General features: G+C 31.3%; 2 protein-coding genes across 2 annotated transcripts in view; both read right to left on the reverse strand.

Annotated features, from left to right (window-relative positions):
• Positions 1 to 1,677, reverse strand: part of LOC124359493 (UPF0605 protein CG18335) — a 39,239-nt gene extending 37,562 nt beyond the window's left edge. The window contains exon 1 of the mRNA XM_046812264.1: positions 1,320 to 1,677. The gene's annotated coding sequence lies outside the window, so the exon portion shown is untranslated. The remainder of the gene's footprint in view (positions 1 to 1,319) is intronic.
• Positions 1,678 to 7,166: 5,489 nt separating this feature from the next.
• On the reverse strand, positions 7,167 to 19,544 carry LOC124359494. Its single transcript, XM_046812265.1, has 5 exons — positions 18,904 to 19,544; positions 17,497 to 17,538; positions 8,522 to 8,651; positions 8,274 to 8,396; positions 7,167 to 7,322 (listed from the first exon to the last, which is right to left on the reverse strand). The coding sequence occupies exons 1-5, from the start codon at positions 18,912 to 18,914 to the stop codon at positions 7,215 to 7,217; spliced, it is 414 nt and encodes a 137-aa protein (XP_046668221.1). The 5' UTR covers positions 18,915 to 19,544; the 3' UTR covers positions 7,167 to 7,214.
• Between the last annotated feature and the right edge of the window lie 588 nt (positions 19,545 to 20,132).

The raw sequence follows: 20,132 nt of genomic DNA on the forward strand, positions 1-20,132 counted from the left end.
CCAAGGAGTCAGTATCGACTACTAGTAGAACAGTACATTAACTAACTGACTGATTACTATGCTTTATATTGTAAGATATATTATGGGTTAATATAAAAAATATGTTAGAGGTTTTAAGTCTTATTTAATCAAATTGGTTAAAAGCACAGAATGAGATTTATAAACACTATCCAACTAAAATACAATATTTTATAGTTAATACAATAGATTACACTTTTAATCTCACAATGTTAACACATAAGAAACAAAACTATTAATAATAAACAGTAATAATTAAATCAAAAAGTAAAATATTCAGTTTCTAGATCTCTTTAATATGTGTTTTCTGAATTTTATATCATTAACTCAACACATTGTGTGGTTGTGTATGTCACTGACGGAAAACAATAAATGTTGAAGCCTCACACCACAACAGACAAAATGTTTCACACTTGATTGTTGAAGTGATGTCATCAAATTACTCACACAGTGACAAAAATAATATGGAGAAGAGGTATAACATGATTGATTGCTCTAAAATGAAACTTTTTTCATTAAACAGTGCAACCTGTTTGGAAATGGACACACTATGTATCTGTATTATGGTAGTTTATAAAATTTGTAGGTTCTCTCTGTTCAAAACACATCAAATAAACTTTTTTTGTTAAACAAGATGTTTTCTTGTTATAAGTTGAAAAGGGCTTAGTAAAATGATTATTATTTTAGTGTTCGATTTACTAATATAAACATTTAATCTAGTATTTTAGAATATTACTATCCAATTTCAGTTAATTTAAATTTAATTTTAATAGTATAAAAATATTAAAGTTTTACACACAGATTAAAATTTTAACCTAATTAACATGAAACAAACGCCATTAAGTTTACATTTTTGTAAAGTGATTTGGGTTGGAAGATTATACTCAATTTTATTTAATGCAAATCTTCTGTCTTGTAAATTTCTTTTTAGAAGTTTGGCTTTAAGTTATGTGGCTCAATAGAAATCTTAATCATTCCTTGGCTTTAGGGACACTTCATTTATTATAACTGAAATTCAGCAAACCAAGGCATAGATTAAGAACTTTAATACAAATTATAATAATGCCTTGAGGAAATGGTCTAGATTTTTTTGTTCCACCATTTTGTATTAAAGTAGTAGGCTATCTTCTAATATTAAGAGAGCACAGGATGAAGTGTACTATAAAATAAATATAAAATTGGGAATACAGGTTTTACAATTTATAGTCTCTTGTGAACAGTAAGATCAAGACCAGTTCCACTATCCTATTTCTCCATGCCAAATGTAAGAAAAAACATTGGTAATATTTATTTGTACTTACTCAAAAATTATGAAGCGTTCCAGTGCTTTCCAAATTCACCCCTAATTAATTAAAAAATGCTAGCATATAGCACTAACAATTTAAGAGTAGTTTTTAATTAAAAAGTTTGCAACATACATACTATAATAAAGTGATTGATCTTATTTAGCTAAATTAGTTTTTATTCACATAATCAATTCTGAAATCACACAAACTTTAATAAACAAATTCCTTTTATTGTGCTACCACCTCCAATATGAAATATATCCTCTTTTGATCCTAAAACATTTATACTCGTACTCAACACAAAAACAATATACACGAGACACACAGTGAAAACATTCTATAGTATAATAGCAATTTTCACAATATGTAACACTGAAAAGAAGTTAATACTGTTATAACTGACAGATTGTTATCATAATGAGAAGTTAAACATGGACTAGTTAAAACAAACAACCAAATGAAAAAGGTCTTATCTACCACACTGTTAGCATTTGACTAAAAAGCCTACATTATTGTTAATTACTTCACATATTAACAATTAATTTTGACTTTTACATTAGAAATACATATGCAGGTGTACAATATTCTGCGTCAGAGTATACAGCTGAGGTTTATAATACCTATGTATTTGCTCTCCAAGTAAACTAGATAACCTTGATAATTGTTGTAAGATATATGCCCTAGTCTTTACCTTGCTTACGTCTGTGTTTTGGAGATGGCTTTTGAAAGTGAGAGACCAATCTGAAACCAGAGTAACAAAGTATTGTGGTTGAACCTTATACCACCAAATCAAGTGTTAAGTTTATAGTTTTCGTGGATGATATAAAACTCCACAGGATCCGTTTTTCAAATCACTTGAATAGGCTTGTATGATGACTTTTCATAGTTCATAGATATTTTTCATATAGATTGTTCATAGTTAATGATCCCATAATTGAGATGATAGCAGATTATTTATGTCTTGGAAGAGTTGGGAGAAATATGACTGTAAATGGATCCCACACACTAGTTATAAATTACAATAAAAAAGTAACTATTAGAAGTAATCTTCTGCTTTGCCAAACTTCAAAACAACAATAATTTCAAATCTATTAAATGAAATTTGTAAAATCTCTTTAATAATGATATTTTACAAAAAAAAGAAATAAATACTATAAATGTTGTCTACCCATTCACTTTAATGAATGGAGTTTTACAAAAACAAAACATTGCCATCAGTTATTTTTTTCTCATATATTTTTATGAGGCCATTATTATACTAGTAGCATAGTTAAAATTTTGTAATCCGCTTTCACAAGGTTTGTTCAAAAAATATCTTACCTTAATTTGGATAAAGGTTATTTATTCATAAATATTTTATAATAAGTGATCGTCAAAATAGTCTTCTTGAGATTCTAAACATTCTAGTGCTCCTGTCACTTCAAGAAGCAAGTCTTCAAGGCATATTGTGGAATGGACTTCAAGCCACTGCATTTTGAACTGTCATTCCTGGTTCCAAATGTAGATTCTTTTAAGGGCAATATATGTGAGAGAAAACAACCAGGAATTGCATGGCATTATAACAATGGAGGGGGAAGCCACCTGCCAAATTAAGTCACATAGGAGGGTGTAAATGAGGTAAATTAAGTAACACCTCAAAGGGTTACTATTTCACCTTTAAATACATATGGAAGATGCATTTTAACATAGATAACTTTGGATTTATGCTATTTTAGTTTTCACAACTTAAGACTATTATTCGATTTTATATTTAGTAAAATGCACTTTGGTAAATCAGTAATAATTGGTAAACACAGAATAAAGTTGAAACTTATTTATTAAAGTTGACAAACAAATAAATTAGTATTTTAATAACTCATTTATGATATTATAATCTTTATGATTGAAATGGTATAAATTCTTATAGTTGTATACTTTAATGTAACAGGGGCTTGTTTGTATGTCTACAGAGCTCCCTGGGCATTCAGAAGGATGACTTTCTTTTTACTTATTACACAAGCAGTTAATTTCAGCACTTGCTAAATATTTCCCCTTTGGAAAATTAAATTGTTTAGGGAATGAAATCATACTTTTTAATATGGTTAAATAGCAATTTCTTAAAATTTCAAGGTGTTTGTTACACAAAACTGTTACACAGAAGTTAGGTTACGATAAATTTTAAAACAGAAACCCATAAAAATCAGCATACGGTTGCTTCATTGTCATTTTTGGACACTTACAAAAACAATGGTGACTCGCTGCTCAATCGAATCATTATAGGAGACAAAACCTTTATAAAACACATAAATTGCAAAACCAAATTACAGTCTATGGAGTGGGGGCTTTGATAACAATGTGGAACTGCAGGAGGGTGTGACTACCTTGTTGAAGTCTTAAGCAGCAGCATTTTATAACACTGGAATTTCATCTGTTACAACTGTATGCTTGGTATTGTAAACATCTAATAAGAAAAACATATTACTGCTCTTGGCTGGATTGTTACAACTGTTTACTTGGTATTGTAAACATCTAATAAGGAAAACATATTACTGCTCTTGGCTGGATTGTTACAACTGTTTACTTGGTATTGTAAACATCTAATAAGGAAAACATATTACTGCTCTTGGCTGGATTGTTACAACTGTTTACTTGGTATTGTAAACACCTAATAAGGAAAACATATTACTGCTCTTGGCTGAATTGTTACAACTGTTTACTTGGTATTGTAAACACCTAATAAGAAAAACATATTACTGCTCTTGGCTGGATTGTTACAACTGTTTACTTGGTATTGTAAACACCTAATAAGAAAAACATATTACTGCTCTTGGCTGGATTGTTACAACTGTTTACTTGGTATTGTAAACACCTAATAAGAAAAACATATTACTGCTCTTGGCTGGATTGTTACAACTGTTTACTTGGTATTGTAAACATCTAATAAGGAAAACATATTACTGCTCTTGGCTGGATTGTTACAACTGTTTACTTCGTATTGTAAACACCTAATAAGGAAAACGTATTACTGCTCTTGCTGGATTGTTACAACTGTTTACTTGGTATTGTAAACATCTAATAAGGAAAACATATTACTGCTCTTGGCTGGATTGTTACAACTGTTTACTTGGTATTGTAAACATCTAATAAGAAAAACATATTACTGCTCTTGGCTGGATTGTTACAACTGTTTACTTGGTATTGTAAACATCTAATAAGGAAAACATATTACTGCTCTTGGCTGGATTGTTACAACTGTTTACTTGGTATTGTAAACATCTAATAAGGAAAACATATTACTGCTCTTGGCTGGATTGTTACAACTGTTTACTTGGTATTGTAAACACCTAATAAGGAAAACATATTACTGCTCTTGGCTGGATTGTTACAACTGTTTACTTGGTATTGTAAACACCTAATAAGAAAAACATATTACTGCTCTTGGCTGGATTGTTACAACTGTTTACTTGGTATTGTAAACATCTAATAAGGAAAACATATTACTGCTCTTGGCTGGATTGTTACAACTGTTTACTTCGTATTGTAAACACCTAATAAGAAAAACATATTACTGCTCTTGGCTGGATTGTTACAACTGTTTACTTGGTATTGTAAACATCTAATAAGGAAAAACATATTACTGCTCTTGGCTGGATTGTTACAACTGTTTACTTCGTATTGTAAACACCTAATAAGGAAAACATATTACTGCTCTTGGCTGGATTGTTACAACTGTTTACTTGGTATTGTAAACATCTAATAAGGAAAACATATTACTGCTCTTGGCTGGATTGTTACAACTGTTTACTTGGTATTGTAAACACCTAATAAGAAAAACATATTACTGCTCTTGGCTGGATTGTTACAACTGTTTACTTGGTATTGTAAACATCTAATAAGGAAAACATATTACTGCTCTTGGCTGGATTGTTACAACTGTTTACTTGGTATTGTAAACATCTAATAAGGAAAAACATATTACTGCTCTTGGCTGGATTGTTACAACTGTTTACTTGGTATTGTAAACACCTAATAAGGAAAACATATTACTGCTCTTGGCTGGATTGTTACAACTGTTTACTTGGTATTGTAAACACCTAATAAGAAAAACATATTACTGCTCTTGGCTGGATTGTTACAACTGTTTACTTGGTATTGTAAACATCTAATAAGGAAAAACATATTACTGCTCTTGGCTGGATTGTTACAACTGTTTACTTGGTATTGTAAACACCTAATAAGAAAAACATATTACTGCTCTTGGCTGGATTGTTACAACTGTTTACTTCGTATTGTAAACACCTAATAAGAAAAACATATTACTGCTCTTGGCTGGATTGTTACAACTGTTTACTTCGTATTGTAAACACCTAATAAGAAAAACATATTACTGCTCTTGGCTGGATTGTTACAACTGTTTACTTCGTATTGTAAACACCTAATAAGAAAAACATATTACTGCTCTTGGCTGGATTGTTACAACTGTTTACTTGGTATTGTAAACACCTAATAAGAAAAACATATTACTGCTCTTGGCTGGATTGTTACAACTGTTTACTTGGTATTGTAAACACCTAATAAGGAAAAACATATTACTGCTCTTGGCTGGATTGTTACAACTGTTTACTTGGTATTGTAAACACCTAATAAGGAAAACATATTACTGCTCTTGGCTGGATTGTTACAACTGTTTACTTGGTATTGTAAACATCTAATAAGGAAAACATATTACTGCTCTTGGCTGGATTGTTACAACTGTTTACTTCGTATTGTAAACACCTAATAAGAAAAACATATTACTGCTCTTGGCTGGATTGTTACAACTGTTTACTTCGTATTGTAAACACCTAATAAGAAAAACATATTACTGCTCTTGGCTGGATTGTTACAACTGTTTCATTCATATTGTAAACATCTAATAAGGAAAAACATATTACTGCTCTTGGCTGGATTGTTACAACTGTTTACTTCGTATTGTAAACATCTAATAAGGAAAACATATTACTGCTCTTGGCTGGATTGTTACAACTGTTTACTTCGTATTGTAAACACCTAATAAGAAAAACATATTACTGCTCTTGGCTGGATTGTTACAACTGTTTACTTCGTATTGTAAACACCTAATAAGAAAAACATATTACTGCTCTTGGCTGGATTGTTACAACTGTTTACTTGGTATTGTAAACACCTAATAAGGAAAACATATTACTGCTCTTGGCTGGATTGTTACAACTGTTTACTTGGTATTGTAAACATCTAATAAGGAAAACATATTACTGCTCTTGGCTGGATTGTTACAACTGTTTACTTCGTATTGTAAACACCTAATAAGAAAAACATATTACTGCTCTTGGCTGGATTGTTACAACTGTTTACTTCGTATTGTAAACACCTAATAAGAAAAACACATTACTGCTCTTGGCTGGATTGTTACAACTGTTTCATTCATATTGTAAACACCTAATAAGAAAAACATATTACTGCTCTTGGCTGGATTGTTACAACTGTTTACTTGGTATTGTAAACATCTAATAAGGAAAACATATTACTGCTCTTGGCTGGATTGTTACAACTGTTTACTTGGTATTGTAAACACCTAATAAGAAAAACATATTACTGCTCTTGGCTGGATTGTTACAACTGTTTACTTGGTATTGTAAACATCTAATAAGGAAAACATATTACTGCTCTTGGCTGGATTGTTACAACTGTTTACTTGGTATTGTAAACATCTAATAAGGAAAACACATTACTGCTCTTGGCTGGATTGTTACATCAGTTTGCTTGGTATTGTAAACATCTAATAAGGAAAACCCATTACTGCTCTTAGCTGGATTGTTACAACTGTTTGCTTGGTATTGTAAACATCAAATAAGGAAAACATAATACTTGTTAGTTCTTTATTGTGATTAGAACAATATGCAATAAAGAATGTCAATGCAAAGTCCTGGCCAGACAGCTATAACTGTATCGAGCTGGGCGTTTGTATCCTTTACATACTACAGTGACTGGTGTTAGAGGGACACGAGGGCAGTCCAGTGACTGAAGTGCAAAAACTGTACATTAATTTACAGAAAATATGCTTTGTATCAATATATTACCATTATAATACTAACATACTATAAAATAAAAGAACCATTGTGTATTCAGATGGTTATCTTAAATGTTATATTACAAAGATAAATCCAACATTATGAATAATTATTTATAAAAAAATGTTTTTATAATGGTTCTGATACTCAATTTCTTTCCTATTGTAATATAGGTGATAGTATTGTTATTGTAAAAGAATTATTATTTAAGATTTTTCACCATTTTGTGATTTTCAAAATAAAGAGTTCTTTAGGCTGGCCCTGTTCACATATGGTTTCATTTTTCATTTCATTTCACATATGGTTATGTATGGTACTGCTGGTTCTCTCACAGTAGGCGGATATTTTAAAATGTTTTATGTGGATTTTTTTATACAATCTTGACCTAATGCAATTGTTCTAATCATAACACTTACATAAAATGTGTATATAACTTCACTGAACATGACCTATAAAGTCTAAAACCATCCACAATTTCAAAGTTTATATACATATACATACACATGTATTATATATGTATTAAACATAATACAGCTTGTGTATATGATAATTGTCTCAAAAAAGTCCAAACCAGTTGAAAAAGATTTTCTTCTTAAGATATACCAATGACTATGAATGACAAACAAAGAGATTCGCATGATGTGTTCAAGGTTGTTACAAATTACTATAAGTTGCAGTATATACAACAAAATTTCTGGAAATTTAACTTTTTAAAATATTGTTTATGTTACAAAAGGCCTACTGGAAATTTTTACAATAAATACAATTCCGAATGTGTAACAATATTTGAATCCTTACTTTCTGAATAACCTTTGTACTTCTTGGTACACTGTTGCTTAATATTTTTATTATGTTCTATTAATACAACCTGTAACATAATAAATTCTTGAATTCTGCTTACCATGCGATCTTTTAAATTTCGTGGTCTTCTTGTACCTTTTAGAAGCATTACTTCTTGTATCAGCTGTTTCCTTATATTATCTGCAACAATCTTTTTTCTTGCTCCATAGTCTTCATTGGAGTCCTAAACATCAGTAGAACTGCTTCAAAAACACATGTTCAAGAGCATTATCTACTAAAAGTTAATACATATCACATAAGATTTAATGAGATTTTAAGAAACATTATTTCAACAACTGGAATTCTCACCTCAACAACATTACGTGAAAGAGCAAGTTTCTCTGCATGAGATACTTTAGGATCACACATAGCCAGATGCGTTGCTATACCAAAACTTTTACCTATACGGTATTGTACATCAGGACATAATCCAGTATAACTGAAACATAGTTGTAAAAAACGTGACTTAACTGTTTCATACTTAATGATTCTCTAGGCAGATAAACCAATTCTTTTAGTGTACTAATGATGCAGGAGACATTGAAGTTAATTATTAATAGTGGATAAGGAATAAGTTATTAATAATTTTATATATTAGGGAATGAAAAATATAACACAAAATTATTGGTAAAAAGTATTTAAAAGCATTTGAATATTAATTAATCAGATCTATTTCCCATGACAATATACATTGTATCGGTTTATACAAATATATTACTAATTTTAAATACCTAAAATATATTTTATTCTCTAACTACTAGTTACCCGCAGCTTTGCTTGTAATATCCTACAACAGGTACATCATGAGGATATTCCTTTTAAATGACATTCAAAACACCACAGAGTAAGGTGATAATCACTGAAAAATATTCTAATCTTCTGAAGTATTTTAGATTTAAGTTTTAAATAGCAGTGTTTTGGGGCCTTCAAGTCAGAGTGAAGCAATTTTTATTAATACCATGAGATAACTTAATTTCATTATGTTATGATTTCAGAAACAGTTAAACTATTTTAGGCCACAGTGGAGGAATCCTAAAATCTAAGTTCTTAGTTTTTTAGTTAACTCACCATGATCTAATGAATAATAGTGCTCTATGTCATTTTGAAACAAAAATTGCACTGATGACCTGATCAAGAATATACAGCATGTTAAAAGTATGTACTCTGTTTGGTTTTTGATGGATAAAGATGGGAGGATGGAACTCGGGATACCTTTCTATGAAATAGAAGTGAACTTTTTACTCACTATTATTATAACTTTGCCCATTCCCCAAAATTATATTTTGGAGGGGGCGGCTCAAAAGTTTTAAATGTAAAGTACAAAATGGCAGCTCATTGAAATTAATTAAGTTAAAAATATGGATGAATCCTGCTCAACCTTCAATGGACAAAGATAGAAAAATGAAACTCAGGACACCCCTCTAGGAAACAAAAGTGAACCATTTTTCTAAAATGGGAGTTTAGGGAGGGCAGTTTTAAATTTCTAATGTAAATTTTAGCAATAAAACAGCTAAAACTTAGTAACCTGTGTTTTTTTTTATATCGGATGTTCAAACTGCTGTCCCAGGACAGTTTGCCAATGTCCAAGCCTGTTATAGAAACTTCAAACGGCACGCTGTATAAATTCATGGGGGATATTTTGAATTACTGCTGCTATTCTGTCCCTAATGTCATTAATGCACTGGGGTTTTGTTTTATAGATATTATTTTTAAAGTGACCCCACACAAAGTAGTCAAGTGAAGATAGATCGGGCAATCTTGGTGGCCACTCGATACTTCCTCTTCTGGCTATCCAGTGATATTGATTAAATACTCGCAGATATATAGGCCATAGTGGAGGTGCTCCATCCAGCTGGAACCAAACTTCATTACAGTTGCTGGTTGCTACTTGGATAGCCAAACAATTAATTTTTCAGGGTGCTGGGTATGTTGCTCTCTCATCCAATGAGGGTTAACACCAGCTCAATAATGAGCATTGTGTCTGTTAATGTTACCGTTTAACATGAAAGTTGCTTCATCTGAGAAAGCATGTTGTTTAATCTAATTGTATTATTATCAATGTTCTGCATCATCATTTCACAAAATTATCCTCGACGATCAAAATTGTCATCACTTAGCTCATGAACTAAATGAATTTTGTATGTTTTATAACCACTGTCATGTTAAACTTTACAAACTGATGTTTGAGATAAACCTAATATTTGAGAAACATTTCTTGTTGAGGCATGAAGATCTTCCACAACAGACTGTAAAACGTCAAGTGACAATGCTTTGTTTGTAGCTGATTTTGGTCATCCAAGTTTGGGGCAGTCTTTAACACTGCCTGTTTCCTGGAAACAAATTGTTTTGTTGAAGTCCTGATTTAGATGCAGGGTTTTGATTGGGATAGGTGTCATTAAATAAATTCCTTACTTCATCAAAAGATCTCACCCAGTCTCTGTAGCTTCGCATCATCAGGATCATAATGCGTCCTTGTTCACTTAGTTGTAATAATAATACAGCAAAGTTGTAATAGTGATTAAAAAGTTCACTTCTATTTCCTATAAAAGTATCCTGAGTTTCATCTCTCCATCTTTAAGCATAAACAAATAAACAGAGTGTATCCATAATTAATGCACTCTGTATATACATTTGCAGGTCTGAGAAGCCTGTTTCGGTAAAAAAAACAGGCCTCTGTAGTTTACTTCAGTCTGAGGTATTTCCGTGCCATGTATGAGTCTAAAGGCAAACTTCAGTTAAAAAATAACTAAGATGTGTTCTATTATAAAAGTCTTTAAATCTGTAACAAAAGTTAGATAGTAACTTTGTCTATGATATCTGCATTACACTAATGATCAAGCACTGCATATTTAATATTTGCTCAAGTTTACAGTTAAAAGTATATTTTTACTAAAACTTCTTATTTTATTATCTGGATAACACCTGTGTTCATCAGTAGTTAATAGAGCAGATTAAATTAAGAAATGTTGTTACTGTTAAGCGTACTCTATGCTTTCAATAGTATGTAGGTAAATAAATTTTAAATAATTAAATATACTTAAATTAATTAAACATATGATTGTGTTGTCACATTCTGTTTACAACGGACAGTTGATTGCAAAAATCTATTTACTATCTGCTGATTAAGCCAAATGCGAGTTTTCAAGATCAGTGAGGTGAAACCCGGAGGGATTTTCCTAATAGGAATAAGCCTTTATGTCAACCAGGAACCCTAATGAACTAACTTTGAACTAGAATGTCCTTTTAAAAGTTTAATACAATCGGTTCAGTAGTTTTTACATAATTGATTAACACACACAGACAAACACGATTATTTTATATAATAGTATATATAAATTAGAGTTCATTATGTTATAAATTCTTCAACATTGTATATTGCTGACTCTAATAAGTATTTTTTTAACTTCACCTTAAATTTATTCAACTTGTTTTTAGTGCATGAGGAATTCCATTGTATGATTTCATTTCTTTATAGAGTATAATATGTTTTCCACATTGACTGGTTCTGTGTATAATGTTTCTAATATTTGTTTGAAGGCATAGACTATATTTGTCCAATTAATTGTTCAATTTTGTACATAAATTATTGCTTTTATTATGTAAACTAAAGAAATTTCAATCTTTTTTTTTTATTTGCATGAGTAATGTCTTGATTTTCCATTATTATCAGTATGGATTTTTATGTAAATGTATTTTATTTGTATGTGAGCTGTATCATCACACCATATGATAAATTTATAACTATTAATGTGTATAGTTTGTTATGTTAATGTAATTGTGGGGCATAGTTTTGTTCTGTTTTACTGCAATTACCCTTTGAAACTAGGCTCTCAAGAGGCAATATGTAAATTAAATTAATGGCAGTTGTTCGCTGCCGTGATTGAGGCCGTCTAGTGACCGCATCACGGAGCAGCAAGTGGTTGGAAGCAGTCAGTTGTTTACTGGTTTGGTCGAGTTTCTTGTAGTATTCCCTGTTAAGACTTGTTCATTGTGTAGGGTGCATGTGTGCGGCAGTCTGAGTTTGGAGTTTGTGTTTATTGGATTTTTGCGCTTATTACCATTTTATGACTGGCACTTGATTGTGCTGAACTTCAACGAGTAAGTAATTGCTGAATAATACGAGGCACGTTCAGAAAGTAAGTGTACTGGTACTCTTACAGCTGTAGGGAATACTTTTTCGACTTGTTGGCAACACTGCCGCGTAGCCTGAATCCTCCCCTTCAAAACGAGACCGATCCGAGGTTAGTGTGTTGAAAACTCTTGACACAGTAGCGTCTCTCACGAAAAATGTCGATCGTATTTCCCGCAAGTGCGAAATTCGCGCCGTCATTCGCTACCTCGTTGTGAAGGGAAAAGCTCGGGTTGAAATTTATAATGAGGTGAAAACTGTTTACGGTCTAAAGCTTTTTTAAGATCCAATGAAAGTGTTACCGCATTCTCTTTGTGGTCCAGCGAAGATATTGCACAAAGTATAAATTTAAATATTGAATCAAAAGTTTTTTTTTCAAATTCAAACTGATTATTTCAGTTTTATATTTTTCAAAACAATAATCATAAACAAACTAATATGATCGTCTAATAATTTTCTGTTTTGTGGTTAATACTTAATTGTTTATGATATTTTTCAGATTATTGTTGGAGCTATTGCAATCAGTCTATCAGTGTGTTATATCATTACATACATATATACATATATTTGCCTTTAAGAACAGTAAGACAATAAAGTCAGAACTAAAGTCTTTTAGTAAACATTTTAATTAAGATAGAGATAATGAATTGGCTTGCAGTTTAATATTAATTCTTTCTGCATTTTATATTTCTCTGCATTCAAGCTTATGAAGATCACAAGAAAAATTAATTAGAAGAAGCGAATCAGATAGATTAAATTCAGAAATAATCCCATTTCAAATAATCAGAAATTAGAATACTGAAATATTCAATACAAATTTTTGTGTACACCTAAATAGGTAAACAAGATTCGTATCTCTGAATCAGAGATTTATCACTTCTGCATTGGGTCCAAGTAGATTAGTGTTCACATAATTTATGATTGGGAAGCAACTACCTTAGTCAGGTGGAGACACCTGTACAGGGCAATTCTATATCCTGCTGGTGGGATTATTAGCTCCTAAAGACGTCTTGAGATTTATCAAGTGCTTCAAGATGACCTGGGCACCTGTGTAGATTTCAGACTTAAGCCACATTAGGTCGTCAAGGTTACAGTGATTGAGGGAGGGGTATTACTTGCTCTTTTGGTCCTATTATATCCATCTGTACAACCTCACAAATGTTTTAATGCCATAAAATCTCTGACAGGTATACACCTGAGAGGCACTTTTTTTTAGAAGTACAGCATCAAAAAGATATTTACAATCATTACTTCTCTGTTTAGAGACCCACCTGACTGATGCTTCTTTTTTGGTCAATACAATCTTATAGATGCTCCTCTAATTAAGACCATTATAGATATAGACAATAGACAATTTATTGGCCATTAATAATTTTCAATAAAATTACAATAGGCTTCGTCAAATATTAAGGCTTAAATTACTAGCCTAATCTAAAGTTAAAAATCCTTATGAACGATCTCACAGCTAAAATATTCATTAACATTATAGAAAGGTCTATTTTTTAGCCAAGAATACAATTTATTATTAAAAACTTGACATGGTAAAGTTTGAACAGCATAAGGTAACAAATTGAACATTTTAATGCCTAAGGTTGTATGGTAATTCATGGTTTTACCTAATCTAGCTCTATCTACATTTAACTTATCTTTATTTCTTGTATTATAGTGATGAACATCATTTCTTTTCAAAACCATGTGTGACTTTTTTCTTACATCTACTAATACCTCATAAATATACAGATTTATAACAGTTAAAACACCAATATTTACAAACAAAGGTTTACAATGATCTAACACAGGTGCATCCGCTAAAATTCTCACAGCCTTCTTTTGGATTACTAGCACCTGATCAATGCCTGCACCATTACCCCAAATTATTAAACCATATCTAATAATACTTTCAAAAAATGCAAAGTAGGCCATTTTTATATACCTTTGTGATACTATTTTTTTTAAATTACACAATAAGTAAATAACCCTAGATAATCTCTTGCATACATAATCAATGTGTTGTTTCCAAGATAGCCTGTTGTCCACTATTATCCCCAATAACTTAACAAAAACTTCAGATTCAAATATAGGCCTATTAATATTCTTAAGAGTTATTAACATTTGTTTTGTTTTTTCTGCGTTTAAATAGAGACCATTTACATTAAACCAGTTAACAGTTTCATTCATTGTAGTCTCTACCAAGTTGTTTAAGTAAAGCAAATTTGTGTGACTATTTAACAAAGTGGTATCATCAGCATATATAGTAGTAAAACTAGAGACATTAAAACTTAAATCATTAATAAATATAATAAACAAAACAGGACCCAACACAGATCCCTGTGGCACACCTATATTTATATCAGCCACTTGGGAATAAGCTCCATTAACCATAACAACCTGTTTGCGATTTGCAAGATAGGACCTTAACATGTTCAAATTCTTTGCACGAAACCCATAGAATTTCAATTTGTTCACCAGTATATCAGGTCTAACACAATCAAATGCTTTGCTCAGATCACAAAGTGTGATCTGAGCCCAACAATTATTTTCCAAAGCTAAGAGAACATTATTTACAAGAGTATTTACAGCTTTAACCGTTGAACAATCAGTGCGGTAACCAAATTGACTAGAACTAAATAATTTGAGATTTTCAAAATGAATACATATTTGATGTTTAAGTAATTTCTCAATTACCTTAGACAAGACTGGTACACATGAGATAGGCCTATAATTATTCGGACAATCAAGTGAGCCATTTTTATACACAGGTACAACTTTTGAAAATTTTAAACATGTTGGAAAAATCCCTTCCAATACACAACAATTAATAGAATATGTCAAAGGCTCAATTATATAATCAATAACAGCTTTAATTAAAATACTACTTAATCCATACACATCTTTAGAATGGGAATTTTTTAGAGATAAAACAATTTTACGAACATCATCTACAGTGACAGGACAAAAAATACACTCCTCAAATGGAGGCAATAACTTATTAAGACATTGATTTGCACTATTCACAGAACTTTTCACTTTGGCACTGATCTCTTCAATAGCTGTCACACAGTGTGAGTTGAATTCATCAGGCAGAATATTACTGGACCGACTGCGTAGGGTTTCCTTCCCCGATGCCTTGTTAATGATTGTCCATGCTGCTCTACATTTATTGACTGAATTTTCTATGTAATCTTCATTACTCTGTCTCTTTGCTTCTTTAATAGCCAGTCTATAGCGCCTTCTAAGAGTTCTCAGCAAGTTGAGTAAATTATCATTATTCGTTCTATTATAAATGTCATGACAACACAAAATTTGCTTTTTCATGTTCTCTAGCTCTGGGGTATACCAATTTAAATTTTGCTTTTTAGTTCTATTATTAGGTTTATTAATCTTTATCTCTTGCATTGGATGGCATTGATTAAAAATTTCTAAAAATGTATTATAAAACAAATCAAAAGTTTCTTCTGCTGTTAAGTTACAATTCTGAGGAGCAATAAAATTCCAGTCTACCTTACTTAAACAGTATTTAAACCCCTCCAGGTTCACAGTTGTATACCTTCTTGCAAATTGAATCGAAGGCCTACTTGAATTTATTTTACCGGGGCCATCAGTCTTCTTATTGATAGGCCTATTCTCCGCCAACCAAACCATAATTTGAATAGCCTTATGATCTGACAACAAAGGTTCAAAAATATGCAGCTCGTAATTTTTAGGGCAGAGGTCAGTAATAACATTGTCCAAACAGGCTTCTCCACGAGTAGGCAAATTATTTACACAAAACAAATTATATTGCCGGAGACAGTTCAAAAAGTCATTTACACTAGGTTTTGAGGTGTTTCGGATATCAAAGTCAGCATTAATATCTCCACAAATTATTACTTTACATTTAGGCCTAAGTCTGATTAAAAATCTCAGAAGTTGATCTAACTTGTCCAGAAAGACATTTACTTTACCTTCAGGGGAACGGTACAGAGAAATAATAATGACATTTAATTCAATCAGCCTGATAGCACACACCTCAAAATGTAATTCTTCACAAAATTTATTTACGTTCAATTTCTCAGTGACAAATTTATTAGATAAAAGTATACTTACTCCTCCTCTTATATGTGTCACACGGCAGTATGCACTACCAACCAAATAGTCATCGGGTACATTATAACTCATTTCATTATCCCGTAACCAATGTTCACTGAGGCACACAATATTAAAATTATCAGATTTTAAAATCTCTTCAAGCTGTTCAACTTTTTTATGCAAACCTTGAATATTAATATAAAACATTTTTAAGTTAGGCAAGTTCAAACATTCCAAATCAGTCATGTTGACCATGTCCGGGCTTAGGCCTATGTCCTTTCTAATGGTATCATTAGCTGCTCGTTTAAAGATTCAGCCTGTGTCCGCCTCTTGGTTAGAAACTTAGTAACATAAATATTTTTAGGCCAAAAACTTGAATGATAGATTTATATATCTTACAAGGTGGTTGAAAGACAACACATTAACAAGGACCTAAACTTTTATTGGGAGGGAACAATACAATGTCAATAAGTTTGAAAGCTGTAATTTCCTGACATGATGTTTTGATCTGGAGCTCTTGTTGGGTTATGTAATTTTAAAAGATGTTTTAAGGCTATAATTTTCTTGTCACAATGTCTCTTCCCCTGCCCTATTGGGTTCAAACACCTGACTCGTTTTGGACTGATGCTTTTCCTGATAAAATTTCAAACTGTTACTCTTTTTTAGGCAGTTCATTTGCAATAGTTACTTTAAGCTATTATTTTTTTGACAAGCTGTCTGGCTGAGGCTATTTTTCAAGCTATACTATCTAATATTGCTTGAAGACCACAAACTTTCAACAAGGTGTCGTTTTTGGGAAGTACATAACCACAGACGCTTGAAAGTATCAACCCTACCAAGATACTCCTTTTTGGGTAATATACCATTAGGTTAATCAGGTTGGTGCAACATAAATTTTGATTCAAAAAGTGCACTTTTAGTATGATGAATGTTTTGAAGCTACCCTACACCCATGTATCACACATTTCCTCAAGCTAAGCTCAGATATTAGCATATAAAAATAAGCTTATTACTTCTCAGAGAAAATGTGCTTAAGACAATCTAAATTCATAACGTGGAGTATGCCTTATATTTTACTCATACTTACCTTGACAACTGATAAGGCTGATGAATGCCAACACGCTCCAACCTAAACAAGTACAAATCACAGCTGAAACCTCTAGTGTAATATTTACAACCATGTTTTATTACCATAAGATACCAATTTCATTGTTTAAAAAAAAATTTTGTATTTGTATTCTCTATCTAAACAATCATAATCTGAGTTAAGTTGAACTATGGACCATGCGTAAAATCGGGTGTTTGGCCGAGACGATTTAATATAACATCAGATGAGATCACAAGATCGCCTGATAGGTCGGTAATAGCTTCCCCTGTACGCTGCTCTGGAGCAGTTATTCATAATGTGACCTAGAGCGAGGGTCTCTCTGGGTAGTCGTGGCCTGCCATTGAAGATATAAGCTCATCTCTTCATCTCGGTATGTGATGGATTTCTAGCTCGTCTTGCATCTCTTTTTAGTATATGTTCACACAATCCCTTCAAACAAGATGGGTATTTTGAAAACCTCCCTTTAAAAACTTATGAGATTTTGTGGAGTTTGTGGAGCCCTGGACAGATGGGTTCCTTTGTAATCACTTGTTCCCCCCGATGCAAGTGACTGATGTGAAGTGTCTGCAATGTTAGCTGTGTCACCAACTGCCAATTCCCCCCATGGACACTTGACTCCTACGGAGGATGCAACGTCAGCCATGTCATGCAGCGTGTGTAAGTAGAGAAAAACCATATTAGTAAGTGGCACCATTCCTTAAAACCTTCCCTCTCTCATCTGTCTCTTTTAATTTAATTCTCTCATACCATACATTGTTCATAGACCCTCCGAGCCCGGATCTGTTGTTTTAATTTATCTCTTAACTACCAGAATATTCAGATACTTCAAATAAAATAAGCAGATCTTAATAGTTCCAAGCATTACTAAGAATCTGTGTATCATGGTGTAAATAGAAGACTCTGTAACTGCCTATCAATGTAAATAAATTATCCAAACAAGATCAAATTATTTCTACTTCTTTGAAAATGAAAACATTCTAACATGAACAATTCAATTACTTATAAACAAAGTATAAATTAATTGTTACTTAAACAAAATTAATGATACCCATTGTATGAAACACAACAAAATGTTAAATTATAACTAACACAACAAACATTTACAACTTTAATAAAAAAAACCACCAAATGTTTTTATTGAAGTGTACAAATAAGTTCCAGTGATGAATTATTTCTTATATTATAATTTTTCATAAAATGATTATATGACTGAATTATCAAAATATTTATTGTCAAGCTAGATTTTTAAGAATGGATATACAGAATCAAATTGTTTAGCTATAAGCTTTATATAATTTACAGGATTTAGTACTAAAATTTAGATTTCTCTTCAAACAAATCCCATAGTGAAGCACAACATATTAAAATGACATAAAGTTTAGTTACCTGCCAGTCATAATGAGTGATTTTGTTCAATAAAACTGCAAAATTGATTATGACAAAGTTGATTCTGTAAATGTGTGTATGATGATAAAAATAATCACTTAGCAACAACTATGTTTAAACCTAAATTAAAATCAAGTAAACACATAAATATTTGAAATAATTTAATCAATAAAGGATGTTCTTGTTTACACTTACCCTAGATCAGTCGCACCTATTAGAATATTCATAAAGGTCCAGTTCATCTAAACTCTATTTTATTAGAAAGATATAGATGGCTGTGTAGTTGCTTACAAATTTAATATATATTTTACAAATTGAAAGGAACTTACAGACATCTGCGCTTATCTTAGGTGCACCTAATTGCAAAATCATTATGAACATTTTACACAAGTATCTAAACTCTGTTCCATTAGAAAGATTTATAGTAGTATTTATTTACAATTTTATTACATATATTAAAGAATACAAAAATAAACACAGACATCTCACTTACATTAACTTACATATAAAATAATCCAATTTAATATTGACAAATCATATACAAAATTCATTACACTTAATATTAATTGAAAAAATACTTTACAGCTATAGATCAACTATTTTTACAATTATTAACTCGTGACTAAACATATGTCACTTCTTAATCATACAGGTCATTTAAATAATGAAGGATATTTATGTGAAGGATGAGTTTCTCTAGGAGAGGATGTATCAGAGTGGTCACTGGCCATACAGATGTATTCCATAGCAGAAAGACTACTTGGTAGAGGCAGAAATAGAGATTTTCCAGGATGTATTATTTCTATAATAATATAAAACCACAATAAGCAAATAACACTAAAGCTATTTAAAAACTTAATAATAGACATATATATTTCTTTTAAATACAAAAAATTGTATCACTGTATCATATACGAATAAAATATATTTTTTAGTTCAGTTAGGAAAAAGTATATTTCACATGTGGCTGTCATCTCCAGATATCAAACTGAAGAAGCATTATTATTTTAGAAGGTTAATTTATACAATACTAATACAATAATATGATGAATCTTTCCTCGTTTTTAAAAATTGGCATTACCTAAAAAGCTTATAGTTATAAGCACATCAGTGTTTTATATTTATTTCGACTTGGTTTCTTAGCTATCAGCTAAAATAACTTATGTCTGTAAACATATTCCACTTGTATTGTTTTGATGTTATCATATAATTCTCAAAACATGGTAATC

Source organism: Homalodisca vitripennis, chromosome 4, assembly GCF_021130785.1.
Source record: "Homalodisca vitripennis isolate AUS2020 chromosome 4, UT_GWSS_2.1, whole genome shotgun sequence".
Taxonomy (NCBI): domain Eukaryota; kingdom Metazoa; phylum Arthropoda; class Insecta; order Hemiptera; family Cicadellidae; genus Homalodisca; species Homalodisca vitripennis.

Coding starts and splice junctions, on each gene's coding strand:
- LOC124359494 (XM_046812265.1), bottom strand. Junction 8,652..17,496: donor CAGCCTTATCAGTTGTCAAG/GTAAGTATGAGT, acceptor ACTATGTTTCAG/TTATACTGGATTATGTCCTG. Junction 7,323..8,273: donor GAAATTTAAAAGATCGCATG/GTAAGCAGAATT, acceptor TTTGCACTTCAG/TCACTGGACTGCCCTCGTGT.